The sequence below is a fragment of the Penicillium lagena genome (assembly GCF_028827675.1).
Source record: "Penicillium lagena strain IBT 129212 chromosome Unknown utg000003l_segment0_segment0, whole genome shotgun sequence".
In the NCBI taxonomy this organism is placed as follows: domain Eukaryota; kingdom Fungi; phylum Ascomycota; class Eurotiomycetes; order Eurotiales; family Aspergillaceae; genus Penicillium; species Penicillium lagena.
The window spans coordinates 1,219,774-1,235,244 of record NW_026623224.1 but is presented as its reverse complement, the minus strand read 5'-3'; the positions used below and the strand labels follow the sequence as shown (position 1 = coordinate 1,235,244).

At 54.5% G+C, this 15,471-nt stretch overlaps 7 protein-coding genes across 7 annotated transcripts; 3 read left to right on the top strand and 4 right to left on the bottom strand.

Annotated features, from left to right (window-relative positions):
• Positions 1–111: 111 nt before the first annotated feature.
• Positions 112–2,017, bottom strand: prnC (delta-1-pyrroline-5-carboxylate dehydrogenase prnC; the record flags this gene model as incomplete). The annotated part of the gene is made up of 4 exons (XM_056977578.1): positions 112–1,240; positions 1,293–1,654; positions 1,712–1,819; positions 1,880–2,017. 4 exons carry the CDS (start codon positions 2,015–2,017, stop codon positions 112–114), a joined length of 1,737 nt encoding a protein of 578 aa, XP_056833610.1.
• A 395-nt stretch (positions 2,018–2,412) lies between these two features.
• N7510_005651 (uncharacterized protein) lies at positions 2,413–4,283 on the bottom strand (the record flags this gene model as incomplete). Its single annotated transcript, XM_056977577.1, has 5 exons — positions 2,413–2,775; positions 2,827–3,629; positions 3,680–3,802; positions 3,855–4,007; positions 4,070–4,283. 5 exons carry the CDS (start codon positions 4,281–4,283, stop codon positions 2,413–2,415), a joined length of 1,656 nt encoding a protein of 551 aa, XP_056833609.1.
• A 1,436-nt stretch (positions 4,284–5,719) lies between these two features.
• N7510_005650 (proline dehydrogenase family protein) lies at positions 5,720–7,219 on the top strand (the record flags this gene model as incomplete). Its single annotated transcript, XM_056977576.1, has 2 exons — positions 5,720–6,309; positions 6,361–7,219. 2 exons carry the CDS (start codon positions 5,720–5,722, stop codon positions 7,217–7,219), a joined length of 1,449 nt encoding a protein of 482 aa, XP_056833608.1.
• A 452-nt stretch (positions 7,220–7,671) lies between these two features.
• On the top strand, positions 7,672–8,724 carry N7510_005649 (putative proline utilization protein PrnX; the record flags this gene model as incomplete). The annotated part of the gene is made up of 1 exon (XM_056977575.1): positions 7,672–8,724. One exon carries the CDS (start codon positions 7,672–7,674, stop codon positions 8,722–8,724), a length of 1,053 nt encoding a protein of 350 aa, XP_056833607.1.
• Positions 8,725–9,263: 539 nt separating this feature from the next.
• On the top strand, positions 9,264–12,087 carry N7510_005648 (Zn(II)2Cys6 transcription factor; the record flags this gene model as incomplete). The annotated part of the gene is made up of 8 exons (XM_056977574.1): positions 9,264–9,349; positions 9,406–9,537; positions 9,601–9,866; positions 9,923–10,008; positions 10,056–10,690; positions 10,739–10,909; positions 10,960–11,825; positions 11,888–12,087. The coding sequence occupies 8 exons, from the start codon at positions 9,264–9,266 to the stop codon at positions 12,085–12,087; spliced, it is 2,442 nt and encodes an 813-aa protein (XP_056833606.1).
• A 360-nt stretch (positions 12,088–12,447) lies between these two features.
• Positions 12,448–13,923, bottom strand: N7510_005647 (BUD22 family protein; the record flags this gene model as incomplete). Its single annotated transcript, XM_056977573.1, has 2 exons — positions 12,448–13,590; positions 13,678–13,923. The coding sequence occupies 2 exons, from the start codon at positions 13,921–13,923 to the stop codon at positions 12,448–12,450; spliced, it is 1,389 nt and encodes a 462-aa protein (XP_056833605.1).
• A 502-nt stretch (positions 13,924–14,425) lies between these two features.
• On the bottom strand, positions 14,426–15,335 carry N7510_005646 (complex I 30 kDa subunit family protein; the record flags this gene model as incomplete). The annotated part of the gene is made up of 2 exons (XM_056977572.1): positions 14,426–15,096; positions 15,161–15,335. The coding sequence occupies 2 exons, from the start codon at positions 15,333–15,335 to the stop codon at positions 14,426–14,428; spliced, it is 846 nt and encodes a 281-aa protein (XP_056833604.1).
• Between the last annotated feature and the right edge of the window lie 136 nt (positions 15,336–15,471).

Genomic DNA, 15,471 nt, shown 5'->3' with positions numbered 1-15,471 from the left:
AAACAATCCACTGGATTTCCCGTTTAGGGGGAGAAACATAACGCCAAGGGTAAAATGCAAGATGGTGTCCGTATATCATAAGACATGCCATGTCAACGCGGAGAAATGATTCTAGTTAGCGTTGCTGGGATAGGCAACGGTGTAGGTAGGGCAGAACTCCTCCTTGACAGAGCGCAAGCTCACAAAGCGCGACAGCAAGTTGGCACTGCCAGCCTTGTCGTTCGTGCCGCTGGCACGAGCACCACCGAATGGCTGCTGGCCGACAACAGCACCAGTGCTCTTGCAGTTAATGTAGAAGTTTCCGGCCGAGTTGCGCAGAGCGTCGTCAGCAACCTGGATGGCCCCGCGGTCCTGCGCGAACACGGATCCCGTCAGGCCGTAGATGCTGCTGCTGTCGATCTTCTCGCAGATCTTGGTGAAGTCCGTCACGGTGGCATCCTTGTACGAATGAATCACCAGGACGGGTCCAAACAGCTCCCGCGAAAGAAGGGGGTGGTCTGGGTTCGAGGTGCGGTAGACGGTGGGCTGGATGTACCAACCCTTCGAGGAGTCATAGGTGCCGCCAGCCAGCAGCTCGAGCTCAGGGTCCTTCTTCGCCTCCTCGATGACACCGGAAAGCTTGTTGAACGAGGCCTCGTGGATGACAGGGCCACAGAAGTTCGTGAACTCAGACGGCTCTCCAACGTTCAGCTTCTGCACCTCTTCGACCAACTGCTTCGTGAACGAGTCTGCGATAGAAGAGGCAATGTATACGCGGGAAGTGGCGCTGCACTTCTGGCCCTGGAATTCAAAGGCACCACGCACGGTCTGGACCACCGCGTTGCGGACGTCTGCCGACTTGTGGACCAGATGGAAGTTCTTGCCACCAGTCTCGCCGACGATTCGAGGGTAGGAGCGGTATTTGCCATCCGCCACACCCTGAGAAATCTTGCCATACAGCATTCGGAAGACATCCGTGCTGCCCGTGAAGTGGAGGGCAGCAAAATCACGGTGGTTAAGGACAGTGCTGGTCACTTCTTCGGCCTCTCCAGGCACGAACTGGATGACATCCTTGGGAAGCCCAGCTTCAAGCAGGATCTGGTGGACCAGCCAGTTGGAGGCAATAGCGGACGGCGAGGGCTTCCACACCACAACGTTGCCCATCAACGCGGGCGCGCCAGCCAGGTTTCCACCGATAGCAGTGAAGTTGAACGGGCTGACCGCATAGACAAAGCCTTCCAGGGGACGATACTCAAGACGGCTGGTATAGACTTAGCAAAAAGTAGTCTTCATGAGGGCAAAAAAGAACTCACTTCCAGACTCCCGGCGCATGGTGCACAGGCTGCTGCGCATACAGCTCCTCGGCGTACTTGACGCCAAATCGGAAGAAATCGACCAGCTCAGCAGCCGAGTCAATCTCGGCCTGCCAGGCATTCTTGCCTTGGCCGTGCATAGTCAGAGCCATGATTTCATAACGGTACTTGGTCGCAATCAAATCAGCAGCCTTCAGGAAGATGCTGGCGCGTTCTGCAAAGGGAGTTTGCGCCCAGGACTTGCGAGCAGCCAGAGCCGCGTCAATGGCGGACTGGACATCAGCTTTGGAAGCATTAGAGTAGGTCGCGAGCGGAGCATGGGTGGCAGGATTGGTCTGTGTCAAGGTCTGAGAGCTCTTAATCTGTAGGCAATGGGGTTAGATGGCTGCATGTATCTTTTTCGTCGACCAAGCACTTACCTCCTTCCCTGCAACCACGAGAGGCACGGTGTGCGGGGCATTCTTCTTGGTGGCGGCGAGCGCATCTTCCAATCCCTTGCGGTCCGGTGAGCCAGGCACATAGTGTTTCTAAAATCCATCATTAGAGAGAGAGTCAACATTGTCATTGCTTCCAAACAAAAAACTTACGTTTGGTTCGTTGTTAATCTGCGGAATCTTGAAAGTTGCGTACGTGCCCAAGGTCCGCGAGCTTGGAGACACGCGCGAGGTGAGCGACTGCCACCGCGCAACGGAGGGAGCTCTGGCACGCATGAGAACCGACTGCATCTTGGATATTTGCGGTACAATAAACCACGGACCAAAACTGTGGAAGATGCAGAGGGGAAGGAAAAGAAGTAAAGAAGAGGAAGAAGAATGCGTCCGTTGGAGAAGCACGCGGGGTACAAAACCGTGGGCGATGCTAAGTACCGGCTACCACCGGCTTGAAGGTACCCAGTACATCACCCAGTACAAAAGTGGCCGGGCCCACATCGGCGAGCGAGCAGGGCCGGCAGCGCTCCCGGGTGGCACAACCGGGCCGGGACTGAAGAGTGGTTGGCCGGTGAGATTAACCTTGTGGGGCTGAAGTAGGTACCAAATACTTCTTACGGTGCCATCTTCTTTAGAGAGCAATGAAAATTCTTCTAGTGATCTATGGAGAAATTTATAGTGTCCACTTTTATCTATGCAATCCACCACCACACCCGCTGCAGCCAGTTCCGCGGCTGTCTCTCAAAATCCTCTTCACTCAATCGGTCAATCTCCTCTTTACCAGAGAAGATATCAACTTCGGACGCCTTGACCATCCACGGCGTCTTGTACCAAAACTTATGGCCCAGATAGAGCACGAAAAAGATGACGAAAACAATATACGACACGAGAAAACTCGACGCCGTGAAGGAGCCCGGGAAGAACACCGCGTAGCCATTGGTGATGGCCAGCAGCCCCACCATCAAAATGGCATAGTACGTCCCCCATGGCTGGAAGGGAGTTTTAAATGGCCGGGACTCAAGAAGCCCGTGGAACTGCAGGGCACTTCGGAAACGCTGTAGGTATCTGGTCAGCACAACATACCGAAATGAGGGAGGGCAACAAACCAGATAAGCAACTCCCACCAAGACCCAGGAGATAAACCCGCCCACGGTGGTGATGTTGGTGAACCAGTAGAAAACATCGGCTCCCGAACTTGACAGGTTCAAAAAGGCGAGCAGGCCAATCGCCCAGGTGATCAGAACAGCCACGTAGGGCACGCCATTCTTGTTGCAGCGGGTAAACACCTTCGGGGCCTGGCCCTCGCATGCAAGCGAATACAACGTACGAGATCCAGCGTACACCCAGGAATTCCCCGAGGACCAAGCAGATGTCAAAATAACAGCGTTAATCACATGGTTCAGACCATGGATACCAGCGTTCTGAATGCCAATGACAAACGGACTAGCACCAGCACCAGAGCCACCGCTGGCCACACCGGAAAGGAGGCTTTTGTCGTTGTAAGCGACAGTCACACCGATGACCAAGCTTCCGAGCACGTAAAAGGCAAACAGACGGTAGATGAAGCGATTGGTCGCCTTGGGAATGTTGCGACGCGGGGCGACAGCCTCCCCAGCGGCGGTGGTGATGAGTTCTGGCGAGAAAATGAACGAGAATCCGGACTTGATCAATGCAGTCCAAAAGGCTAGAAAGCGGCTGGTGTTCACATTGGACACGAGATATCCCTTCTTGAAAGCGCCCGGGTGCTCCCAGTATCGGAATCCAAGCCGGTCATGGTTCGGGCCGCCGCCGAAGAAAAGCACCACGCCCAGGATGATGAGACCAATGATGGCGATGATCTTGAGAGACGCAAACCAGAACTCCGCCTCGCCGTACCATGAGACGGCAACGATGTTGAGAACGAGAATCACTGGGTTCCGTTAGATAAGAGGCAGATACATCCCGACGTGATTTACTTACCCACGAGGATAATTGCAATCCACACGCCCACACTTACGGAGGTTGGCCAATACTGGATGACCAATCCGGCGGCTGTGACTTCGGATGCTAGCAACATTGAGAAGGAGTACCAATAGTTGTACCCTGGCCACATAGTTAGAACGGTTCTCCACCACTCACCACCAACAGGACTTACCAATGGCGAACCCCAAACTTGGCTCTGTAAAGCGGTTAATGAGATACGGGACGGAGACTCCCTGGACGGGTAGGTAGGTTGTCATTTCGCCTAGCATATTCATGACAAAATATACAACAGTCGACATGACGATGTATCCCATGAGCAGGGGGGCTTCCAGTCCAAGAAGGTTAGCTCTCACATCTCCCTAACGATTGTTCATGAAGGACACTTACCAGGACCAACGGTCGATAGCGACGCACCACTTCCCACGAACAGGCCGGTACCAATACAACCACCTAATGCCAGAAATTGGATGTGCCGGGAGCTCAGTCCACGGTGGGTTTGCGAGTTCGGCATGGGATCCACCTGGCCCATCGATTTCTCGTCATTGTACTCCAGAGGGGTGGCTGATATGCCTTCCTCCAGACCCTTCGGTGATGTCTCCATGGTGGGCAGGAATTTTGAAAAGTGTCAGAAGGTAGGTCGCTGACTGAGTGTGGGAAAGAAAAAAAGATAGACGGGGGAAGAAAACTTTAACAGTCCCTAGAACCCAATTGACTGGGAAAACGGGGTGGAGCGTGCTCTTTTTATTCTTCTCGTTCCCCGGACTGGATCCCCCGCGTAATAAGAGAGTTGAAACAGTTGCCACTGAATTATGCCCCAGGGGTGTGAGGGATAAAGACGGCGAGAACGATGAGTCTGACTTGTGGGGAAGCAGAAACACAAACGAGACTCCCCTACCGGATCCGGGTCTGATCGGAGGGTACCTACAATGGGTTCTTGGCTAAACGGGGCGTATCAGTATCAGGGCTAGCCAGACATGTGCATGGAAAACTTCGCCCGTTCTAGAAAAGGTGCCCCCCCCATTTGTGGGGTGTCCAGGCCGAGAAACTGGAGCCCGATCGGCGCTTGTCCTCGGCGCCAGGGTTCGCTCGGGGCGTGTCCTATCGGTAGGATGGACTCTCGTCGTGACATAGTAATTATTACGTTTACAATAATGACATTATGATTGTGACTTCAGCCACTGGTGCCGGTATATACTCTGTCGTCTCCCGGTACGGGTGAGGCTTAAGGCCAGCGGGCCGGGGTGGGAGCGGTTTGATTGGTGGCTGGTTTTAAGATGAGATTCAGTGCTGCGGATCGGCGGGTGGGTGGTCGCTGCGGAGCCTATAGGAGAGGGAGTCCCGGTGCACAGGGATCAACCTCGTCTGGAGTGATTTCCACCATATCTTGCACCGATGAACAGCAAAAATTGACCAACACTCAGTAGATAGCCCGTGATGATCATACTCGTACCCCATAGCATGATCTGCTGTGGAACCTCGTGATCAAACCAACCAGCCGAAAATAGCCGTCTCCACGTGACCCCCATCGCACTCACCACCGGGCCGGTCATTTTGCCATTCTTATCAATCACCCAATCTCCAACCGGGCCGCGTCCGTATAGGGACTCGGGCCCCCGACACCCTACAGACCAGGTGTGAGATAAGCATGGCCGCGGGGATGAGGATGGCAGTTCATGCAGTCTTTCTGCACCAGGCCATCCGCCTGGCGGTCCGGGGAAAATATCCAAGTCGGCCAGAGAGGTATACTCGGTCGGTCATCGTAGTGCCATCGTTTCCCGATCTTCCGCGCCAGAAGCTACGGGTGGTTCCTGTGTGTCATCGCCCTCTCCCCGACCGTACCGGTGGCAGGCGGTTGCCACCGGCCCTTGTCCAGCAAGTGTAGATAACTAGTCCTGCTTGGGCCTACATATCAGGTTCACTCGACCGTGGCTCTCAACCAAACCTCCTACCAACCATAATCCTTTTTGGAACTCCTGTTCTTTTCTATTCCTCATCTCCTACATCACAAGTATAATTCGTCCGCCACAAAAGTTAGTAATGAAAGCTGCACCTCGCCCACAGGTCGCTTCCCTTCTTGCGCCCTGCCGGGCTGGCAAGAGGTTTGTCAGTGAAACGAGCAACACCCGCTCCTCGGTTGCGGCCACTGCGACCAGCGCGCTCTGGCAGCCTCTCGCGCCTGCTCCCGCTCCGCCGCCGCGGCAGGCTCTCGCCGCGCCACTGGCCAAGTTGCCGCTGGCGAACGTGTTGAGATCGTTGCTGGTGTTGTCTATTTCGTCATCCCCCATCCTACTCAAGCCATGCATATATACCCTGTCTCGCCTGGCGCACCCACGCACCGCACTGTGGGATGTCGCCAAGAACCCGCTCCTGAACATGCTGGTCAAGCACACCATCTACAAGCAGTTTAATGCCGGCGAGAACAAGGCCGAAGTGCAGCAGTCAATTCAGAATATCAAGTCCCTGGGCTGCCGTGGTGTTCTGTTGGGATATGCGCGGGAGATTCTGGTGGGCGAAAACCAGGATGCGGTGTATGATGCGAAGGCTGCTCGCGCGGAGATCCAGATGTGGCTGGATGGCACTTTGGCCACTGTTGATATGGCCCATGAAGGCGACTTCATTGCTTTGAAGTAAGTTCATCTTCCAACCTTTCTGGACTATCTGTCTAACGCGATACTTAGATTCACCGGAATGGGCATCGACGCCCTCCGCCTGCTGCAGCAGGAAGCTCCACCAACTGAATTCATGGATGTCTCGATCAAGAAAGTCTGTGATATGGCTGTCGCCCGCGGTGTGCGTCTGCTCGTCGACGCCGAGGAGCAAGCCGTGCAACCTGGCATCGAGGCTTGGATCATGAAGTACCAGAAATACTGCAACACCAAGACCCCGGGCCGCGCCACTTTCTACGGCACCTACCAGGCCTACCTGCGCTCTACACCCGCCACTCTGGCCCGTCACCTTGAGACTTCCCGACGCGAGGGCTACACGCTGGGTGTCAAGCTCGTCCGCGGTGCATATCTCAAGACGGAGCCGAGGAATCTGATCTGGGCGGAGAAGGAGGAGACAGACGTATGCTACGACGGGATTGTCGAGGCTCTCCTGACTCGTCGCTACAACTCCATGCTGCAGCCTCCTGCGAAGGATACCCCCACGGAACTGCCATCGGTGAACGTCATCATCGCCACGCACAACCGCGAATCTGTGAAGAAGGCCCACGCCCTGCGCATGCTGCAGGCGACTCGTGGCGAAAACTACGACGTGGATCTGAGCTACGCCCAGCTGCAAGGCATGGCCGACGAAGTGAGCTGCGAGCTGGTGCAGGGCTTCGAGAGCGCCGAAGCCGCTGTCGGTGTCACACCGCTTGAGGCGCCTCATGTCTACAAGCTGCTGACGTGGGGATCCGTCAAGGAGTGCATGGGTTTTCTCATGCGGCGGGCTATGGAGAATACCGAGGCGGTCGGGCGCACCAAGGAGTCCCAGCTGGCGATGATGAGCGAGTTGAAGCGCCGATGCTGGATGATTCTCAGAGGCGGCAACTGAAGCGTAATTTTTTAGTTTCTCTTTTGCTTTTGCTGCATTGCGGACGACTGGTGGTTTCTTTTTGTTGTGGTTGATTGCATTTTTGCATTTGGGATGCATCCTATAGATGGTGTTAGCGTGTTTGCTCATGAGTTATGGCTGCCGATGATGATAGTAATCCAACTTTATTCTTATGATTAATGGGATACCGAGTATGTAGAATCATTATTGTAAATAAATCATAGTTGTAGCATTCTCCACGATTCCACCCCGCCCAGATAACCCGCGGATCGTCCATCTGATGTGCGGAACATTTCCTACACCCCATCTCCTTGCGCAAGACCACTGTGAGAATCTGTCCGACGCAACCATCTATCGACACAGACAACAATAAGTTTGCCACCTAAAAAACTTGATTCACAAACTGCCGCGGACACATCAACCCGGCCAGCCCCATACCCGCTCAATCCAAAATGCACGTCCTCTCCGAGCCAGACGTAGCCCAGATTTTCCGCAGCCTGACTCAAAAACAAAGCCATGGACTCATCACCGCACTCGGTGAAGCCCTGATTGCCATCTCTGCTGAGTCCAAATCGACAGCTCCGGCATCGGAGCAGCTCATCCACCAGCCATTGCGCACCGTGTTCACCACCAAAGATCAGAACACCTGCATATTCATGCCGGTCTCCGACACTGCCAGCACCGGTATCAAGATTGTCACCGTCAGCAGCAGTGGGATTCGTGGGGTCATCAATGTCTTCTCGCCAGAGGGTCGCTTGCAGGGTCTTCTCGCTGCGGCGGAAGTGACGGCCTTTCGCACGGCGCTGGCCACGATGACCCTCTTCGTGAGGTGTACAGCAATCTCTAAAGAAACCATTCTTATTTTCGGATCTGGTCGCCAGGCGGAATGGCATGCCCGACTGGCTCTGTTGCTGTACCCGGACCAGATCCGTCGCATCACCTTCGTGAACCGGGGTTGGAAGCGTCTGGAGGAAACGGAGCGCGATGTCATTGCTCCTCTGCGCCAGAGTCACTCGCATGTGGAATTTGCTACGCTCGCCAAGGAGGGCGTGGATGACTACGAGGCCCGACTCACCGCAGAACTAGCAGCTTGCGACGTGATCTTCAGCTGCACTCCATCGCCTGCACCCAACTTCTCGTTCTCTGCGCTCCAAGCTGCTCCGAAACAGCGATTTATCTCCCTCATCGGCTCATACAAGCCGCATATGCATGAGATTGATACCGACACGCTCTTGTCAGGGGGTGGGAAGATCTACGTCGACTCCAAGACCGCTTGTCTCGAGGAGGCAGGCGAGCTCATCACCGCGCAGATCCACGAGGAGCAGTTGACCGAAATGGGCGATTTACTGGGGGCGCTGGGGCCAGGCGGTGCGCTGGACGTGCGCCCGGATTGCAATGTCATCTACAAATGCGTGGGCATGGGACTCATGGACCTGGTGGTGGGGAAGAAGGTGCTAGAGGTTGGGCGCGAGATGGGCCTGGGCACGCACGTCGAGGGATTCTGACGGCAGTGCGGATCGGCTCGCTGGCCTATAGAGGTGATGTCAAGAGACTGCCTGTCATGTCCTTCACCTGCCTAATTCAGCAAGGATGGATGCTTTGCCGATGCCTGTTACAAGGCAGATCGGCCGATGGTTCCTGAGCCACACCTCGTGTTTGACGGCCCCCACTGTTCTGGGGGCCGTTTGGCAAGCACTGCCCGTTGAACAGGCGTCTTATCTGAAACAGGCGCATCATCAGACATAGACAATAGTACATCGTCGTAGAACAAGAAGAAAGAGACCCTAGAATGACAGTAGCATTATCGTCCAGCTGATCCCCTCTCGCCTCCTCTGTGCCTCCGACAGAATCAGAACTCACTTCCTCAAACTACCCAGCCGATAACTCGGTAACCCTTACTTTGGAGTTTATCGTATAGTCGGTGGGCACTTTCGGCACTTCTGCAGTCTGAGACTATTTCCACGCCCGCACCGCTTTCTGTCTCCGCTTCGGCTCCGCACCTCCGCAATGTCGGCCGCCTCTCTGTGACTCGATTTTGCTTGCCATGGACGACCCGGCCTCGACTCCCGCGCAGCACCAGCAGAAGCGCCCGCGCGTAGCTGAAGAAAATCGCAAACGAGCCGTCAGAGCGTATGCTGTCTCTACCCCGTGGTGCCCGCACGGGTTCGCTAATGCATTCCGCGCAGGTGTGACGGCTGCCGGAGAGTAAAGGAGAAATGCGAGGGCGGTGTCCCTTGTCGCCGGTGCCTGCGCTATCGGAGACAATGTCTCTTCACGCATATCGACCAGAGCGAGAAGAGCCGGTCGGCGAGTGTCTCGTGAGTTCGACCCCTCGTTTTCGATTCGCGCTGGTTTGTCTGACGACTGGACGAACATGACAGGCTCCTGGAGCGAGCGGCGACCTTGAATCGTCATGATATTGCTGAGGCGGAGAGGGTGCGACTCATGGAACGCATCCTGTCGCATTACATGCCTAATAGCACCTTCGATATCCATTCCCTGCGCCAGGCCGCCGAGGATTTGAAAGGCAAACATCGGAGCTCGGACTCGGATGTGTTCTCGAATCAGATGGATGGTAATGACATGGAGGATTTGGCTATTGACGAGGAGGATTTCACTATCAAGGCTTTGCCTGATAATACCACCCGTATGTTATTATGTTGCTTTGAGGCTCACTTGATAGACTGACTTGGGCGTTGCAAGAATACTCCGGGGAGTTTTCTTACTTGAATTTCTCCATGAAAATCCGGAAGAAGATTGACGAGTGGATGAAGACTGCGGCCCCAGAAGTGAGTTACTTTGAGTGTCCAAAAATATGTGCTAATTGAGTTTCCAGGCTACCACCGAAGTCGAGCCATTTGAGGAACGATGGCGATCGACACAGCTGCAATCTGGGTCTTCGTTGGTCTCTGCATCAATCACCTGTCTCCCACCCCGATATGTGGCAGACTTCCTGGTCCAGATCTTCTTTAAATATGCGCAGACCAACAACTTCTACATTGAAGAAGATTGGCTCCGCGAGAAGCTGGCGGTCTGCTATACGAATCCGGACGGTTTATTGCCCGACGACGCCGGAGCGGTGTGCGCTATCCTGATGGTCCTAGCGGTAGGCACGCAGTTTGCCCATATGGAATCATCCACCCCGGTAAATTGCTTGCCCTATGATTCTGCGGCGAACCAGGACCACCATTTCTCGGAGGACGAGGTTGGCCTGACGTTCTATCAATTTGCGTCCAAGCTTTTACCGGATATCATTGCCACAGCTTCTGTTCGGAGCGTGCAGGCGTGTCTTTTGATTGGGACATACCTGCTCCCGCTGGACACATCGGGGCTATGCTATACATATTTCGGTCTGGCTCTCAAGCTGGCAATTCAGAATGGGATGCATCGGAGATACCATGGGGAAGGGCTTTCACCACGGATAATTGAAGTGCGGAATCGAGTTTTCTGGACGGCTTATACGATTGAGAAGTGAGTCTTGCCTCTAGATTTCTGATCCCTACTCTAACAATTTCCCAGGCGGATCAGCATTCTTCATGGCAGGCCAGCCTCTTTAGCTGATTCCGACGTCGATGCACCACCCCCAGTAGACTTCCCCGGTCTAACACCCGCAGGGCAGCCGTCCAACCACACAAACATGGTGACCTTGATCACATTGACGTTAAAGCTTGGAGAAGTCTCGAATGAAATGTAGGCATTTCCCCGTTATGTCAATTTTACTCGAACTAACACTCGATCAGCACCTCTCTCCGGACCTGTCGCAAAACCCAGCAGCCGGACTGTCTTGAGCGGCTACTCAACCTGCGCAAACATCTGGTCGAGTGGTGGTCGACTTTACCGGAAGATTGTCGCGATCTCAACCCCAGAGAGCCTTTTTTCCGCTCCAATGTCCATCTGAAGTTGGACTACTGTCTGACCAGAGTCTTCATTGGACGACCGTTCCTGTTCAGCAACATCAAGGGTCTTCCTCATGCGCCTCTGTACAAGGGTTCATCCGGTCTTTCCAAGAACCGCGTGGCCCTCGTCACCGATTGTGTGGAGGCGGCCCTGGAAATCATTGATCTATGTCGACTTCTCCGTGATGAGACTGGACTTGCTCGTGCTTCGTTCACTGAGTTTAGTTCCTGCCGGGCTGCACTCTTGGTGATCCTGGCACAAGGTCTGACCAAACGGACCGAACGACTTGGCGCCGCCCTGGAACAGGGTATTTCCTTGATCAAGATCATGTCCATGGGTGTTGGTTCGGCGCGTTCAGCAGTCAGCGTCATTGAAGCGCTCGAGCGCGCTATTCGTCGTTTAGAAGTGTGGAGCGAGACCCAGCAGACCCAAAGCAATGGGGGCATTGAGTCTGCCTACGACCGTTTCAAAAACTGGGAGATGCTTTGGAAAACCGGGCCTGTCTCCCCGTCCACCATCGCCAGACAGCAGCAGGAAGTCTACGCTGTCAACGATCCACCCGCGCATCAAGGATTGAGCTCTCTCCATGCTCCCGCTGCTGCCGCCGCCGCTGCAGCCGCCGCGGCCGCGGCCGTACCCGGCTTGCCCATAACACCGTCAACAGCAGTAATGGCCGACGGCCGCAACGGCTCTGATCCAGGCATAATGGGTCCAGATCAGGATATCCTGGGGGGGATGTTCCCAGCAGCGGGCTTTCAGATAACTTCTCAGTTTCCCAGCAGTCGCTATCCCAAATGCCAAATTATGGCTTCGATCACTTCGTGTCGAATTTTCCGCAGGAGCTCGGCGAGTTCAATGCCATCCCCTTCTTTGAACCTGATGCGCAGACTCACCAGCCTGGCATGGTGGGTTCGGATGTGAAGAATGAAGTTGCTGCCGATCCGCACTGGCTGCAGTTTATGAATGAGTGACCTTGTGTTTTGTCGACTTGCATTCAGCGTTTTTGTCATTGCTTGGTTTGTTTAACTGCTCGGTATACCATTTTATGTTGAATGTCAGCTCAGTCTGTACTTTGTTGTTTTTAATTTTGGTGAGAGAGAATATCTATAATGCCATGGACTCGTCTGAAGCTACTCAGAGCCGAATATGCATATGAATATAATATCTAGTTCAGGTCTGTATGCAGATGATTGCACTTGTATGTATCCGGCCGCACCTTGACGATGTACCGCGCCCTGATGAAGTCAGGTCACACCGAGACCCCCCGATGTTCATGTAGTTGGCGATGAAAGATTTTGGGCATGACAGCATGTCTAGTTTCTAGGAAAATCCTAATCAAACACAACCTTCGTTCCCTGGAACGAGGCCGTGGACGCCTGTTCCTTCGCCTTCTTCTTCGCCTCCCAAGAAGGATGCAACGGCCCGGTATCCTGCGCCGCACTCTTACTTTTACCCAAAGGCAAAGTATTAGCACCCGTTTGCTCATCGCGGCGATTCTGTGGCCGTCCACCACGCCTCCCAGCATCCATTGCACCACGCTTAACGTCCCACCCAGCATCTCTGTTCCTCTTCTGCTTCTTCATTTCTTTCTGGACATGATTCGCTTTTTCACCGTATTTCTTCTCCCATAGCGCGCGTCGAGCCTGCTGGCCCATCCGGTTCTTGCGCTTTGGTGGCCCCGCTGCGGCTTCGTCATCTGTTGCTTCGGACTCAGAGCCAGACCAGTATCCGCCCATCATTAGTGAGGGGAGGAATGTGGTGTCTTTTGCTGGGGCTTTGGAGGGTTTGGTGCTGTCTTTTGGCTTTTTTGTTGGTGGTGGTGGGGCGTCTTCCGCGGCGGAAAAGGAGGGTGAGGGCGAGGGGGAGCGGGAGACTGATGAGATGGAGATGTCGTCTGCTGCTGTTGCTTTGAGGTTGCGTTGGGTCCGGAGGTCGTGGTTGGCGGAGGCTTCTTCTTCGGAGTCTTCATCTTCGGAGTCTGAGCCACCCACGAGATTGTCGAATTGGGCAAAGTCCTCGCTTTCTGATCCTTCTGCGCCAGAGATGTTTTGATCTGCTTCCGGTGGAAGAATGCGTTGCGTAGTCGAAAGAGATTTCTTTTTGGAGTCGGGCTTGGCTTCCTTTTCTCCCGCTGACGATGACTCGGCCTCCACTTCTTCTGGCTTCCGCTGGGCGTGTTTATCCTTCTGCGCTGGACCCGTCTTGGATTTAGCGTTCTGCTGCTTTCCAGCCGGGAGCTCCTCCAACTTCAGCAGCGTCCGAATTCCAGCCATGATGTCCGGCATCACTTTTTGTACGGGGGTCGATTTGAACAGTCGCGCCTGGATATTCGCTTCGGCAGTGCTTTTGGGTCCCTCTGTGGAGATCTTCTTCGATTCCTGAAACTCGCCGAACGCAGATGTCTCGGCAATCCGCTTTGTCTTGGAAAGCTGCTTGAATAGGTACTTCTCTGCGGTAACTTGGTAGTCGAGTTCCTGTTGGCAAATAAATCCAGTGTTTAGTAAAGGCTCCCAAGATAGAGGTTGTCAAAGCAAAACCTTGAGCAGCACCTGGAAACACACCTTCAAAGCCTTCACTTCCTCCGCCAGCCGTGACAACGTCGTGGAAGCATTCTCCTGCGACTTTGCTGTCTTCTCACGCCGGCTCAGTTTCTGTCGCTCAAAGCCACGCGCTACCTTCAGGCCGCGAATGAGAATCTGGACGCCGAGGTCGAACTTGTGTGTTAGTCGCACGGCCTGCATGGAGAGTTTGCGGGCGTCGCTGGACCGCGCGGGGCCGTTGAGCTCGGAGAGCTTGCGTTTCGGCATGGTGGATGTTATTAGATCGCACGAGACAATAATCCGAGATAGCCAAAGACTGCGATTGAGAGGAGGATGAGGGTGGTTGTTGCGGAGGGCGGTTTTTGGTTGAGTTGAATAAAGAAGGTGCTGGGTAACTTTTTTTTTGCGCTTGGGCGGGATCATGTGCCAAGACTGATAATAGTAGTAGTAGTAGTAGTAGTAGTCACGACACACCACACTCGCAACTTGCTAATGGGCTAGATTTGAGTGAATTTTCTTGTTGATAATGATAGCGAAATGTACGAAAAGAATTACGAAGTCTACAGGATTGCGACATTCTTGAGTTGGAGACCACGTTCGTGGAAACACCGTCGATTTAACGCAGACTGGTATGTACATACAAATATGGCAAGGAAAGTAATACGCATACAATGCCTTTCTATTTCTTTTCTTCCTCCTTCTTCTCCTCGGGCTTCGGGGTCGGAAGATTGAACTATATGATCCGGTGAGTTAGCGATGATTGCCCACTTCAGAACGGGATTTTGCATACCGACTCGGGCGTCCGGTTTTGACCGGCGCCAACAGGCTCCCACGCAGTGCTGCCACTCTCAAAGTTGCGGAAGGCCTGGGTGAGCTCGAGCGGCTCGATGACAATGCGCTTCTTCTCCTCGTCATACCGCAGCTCGGTGTATCCCGTCAGCGGGAAGTCCTTGCGCAGTGGGTGGCCGTCAAAACCGTAGTCGGTCATAATGCGGCGCAGATCGGGGTGGCCCGAGAAGAAGACACCGAACATGTCGTACACCTCACGCTCGTACCAGAGAGCACCCTCAAACAGGCTGGTCACACTGGGCACCGGGGTGGCCTCGTCGGCGTAGGTCTTGACGCGGATGCGGGAGTTATAGCGGACACTGAGCAGGTTGTACACCACCTCGAAGCGCTGGTCGCGGGTCGGGAAATCCACGCCGGTGATGTCGGAGACCTGGGTGAACTCGGCCGCTGTGTGGTTCTTCAAGAAGCTCATGACGGGGAGAACACCCGCTGGGGCAGTGTACACGGTGAGCTCATCCTTCCAGACCGTAAACTGCTGGATGTATTTTGGGAGACAAGACATGACATATTGTCCATATTTATGCAGGCTGTCGGCCTTGTCCTGGTACTTGTCCGTGGGGTTGATGACCGGGGCACGCAGAGGTCCCTGGGCTGGAAGATGAAGAAAAGTCAGTTCAATTGTATGAGAGATCCGCCATTGATATTATCCACATACGCGGACGCTGGGCCTGCCGCATGTTCTCGGGCTCCGGTGTGCCCGGCGCAGTCGATGCCTTGGGAGCGTGGTGCAGGGAAGACGAGGAAAAGGCACGGCCGGCCATTGAGGATCTCGAGGCCGAAGCCACCGAGCGGCCGGTGCCCATTCGCATCAAAGAGCGTGCAGAAGCCATGGTGGCGGGAGGGCAATGGCAGGCGCGGTCGCAACTGGAAAGGAAAGGGCACGAATTGTGATGGGAGGTGAGTTGGGTTGGGCGAGAGTAACCAGTCACGTGGATATGCTGACATAACCCGTCGGGCCTAACGCGA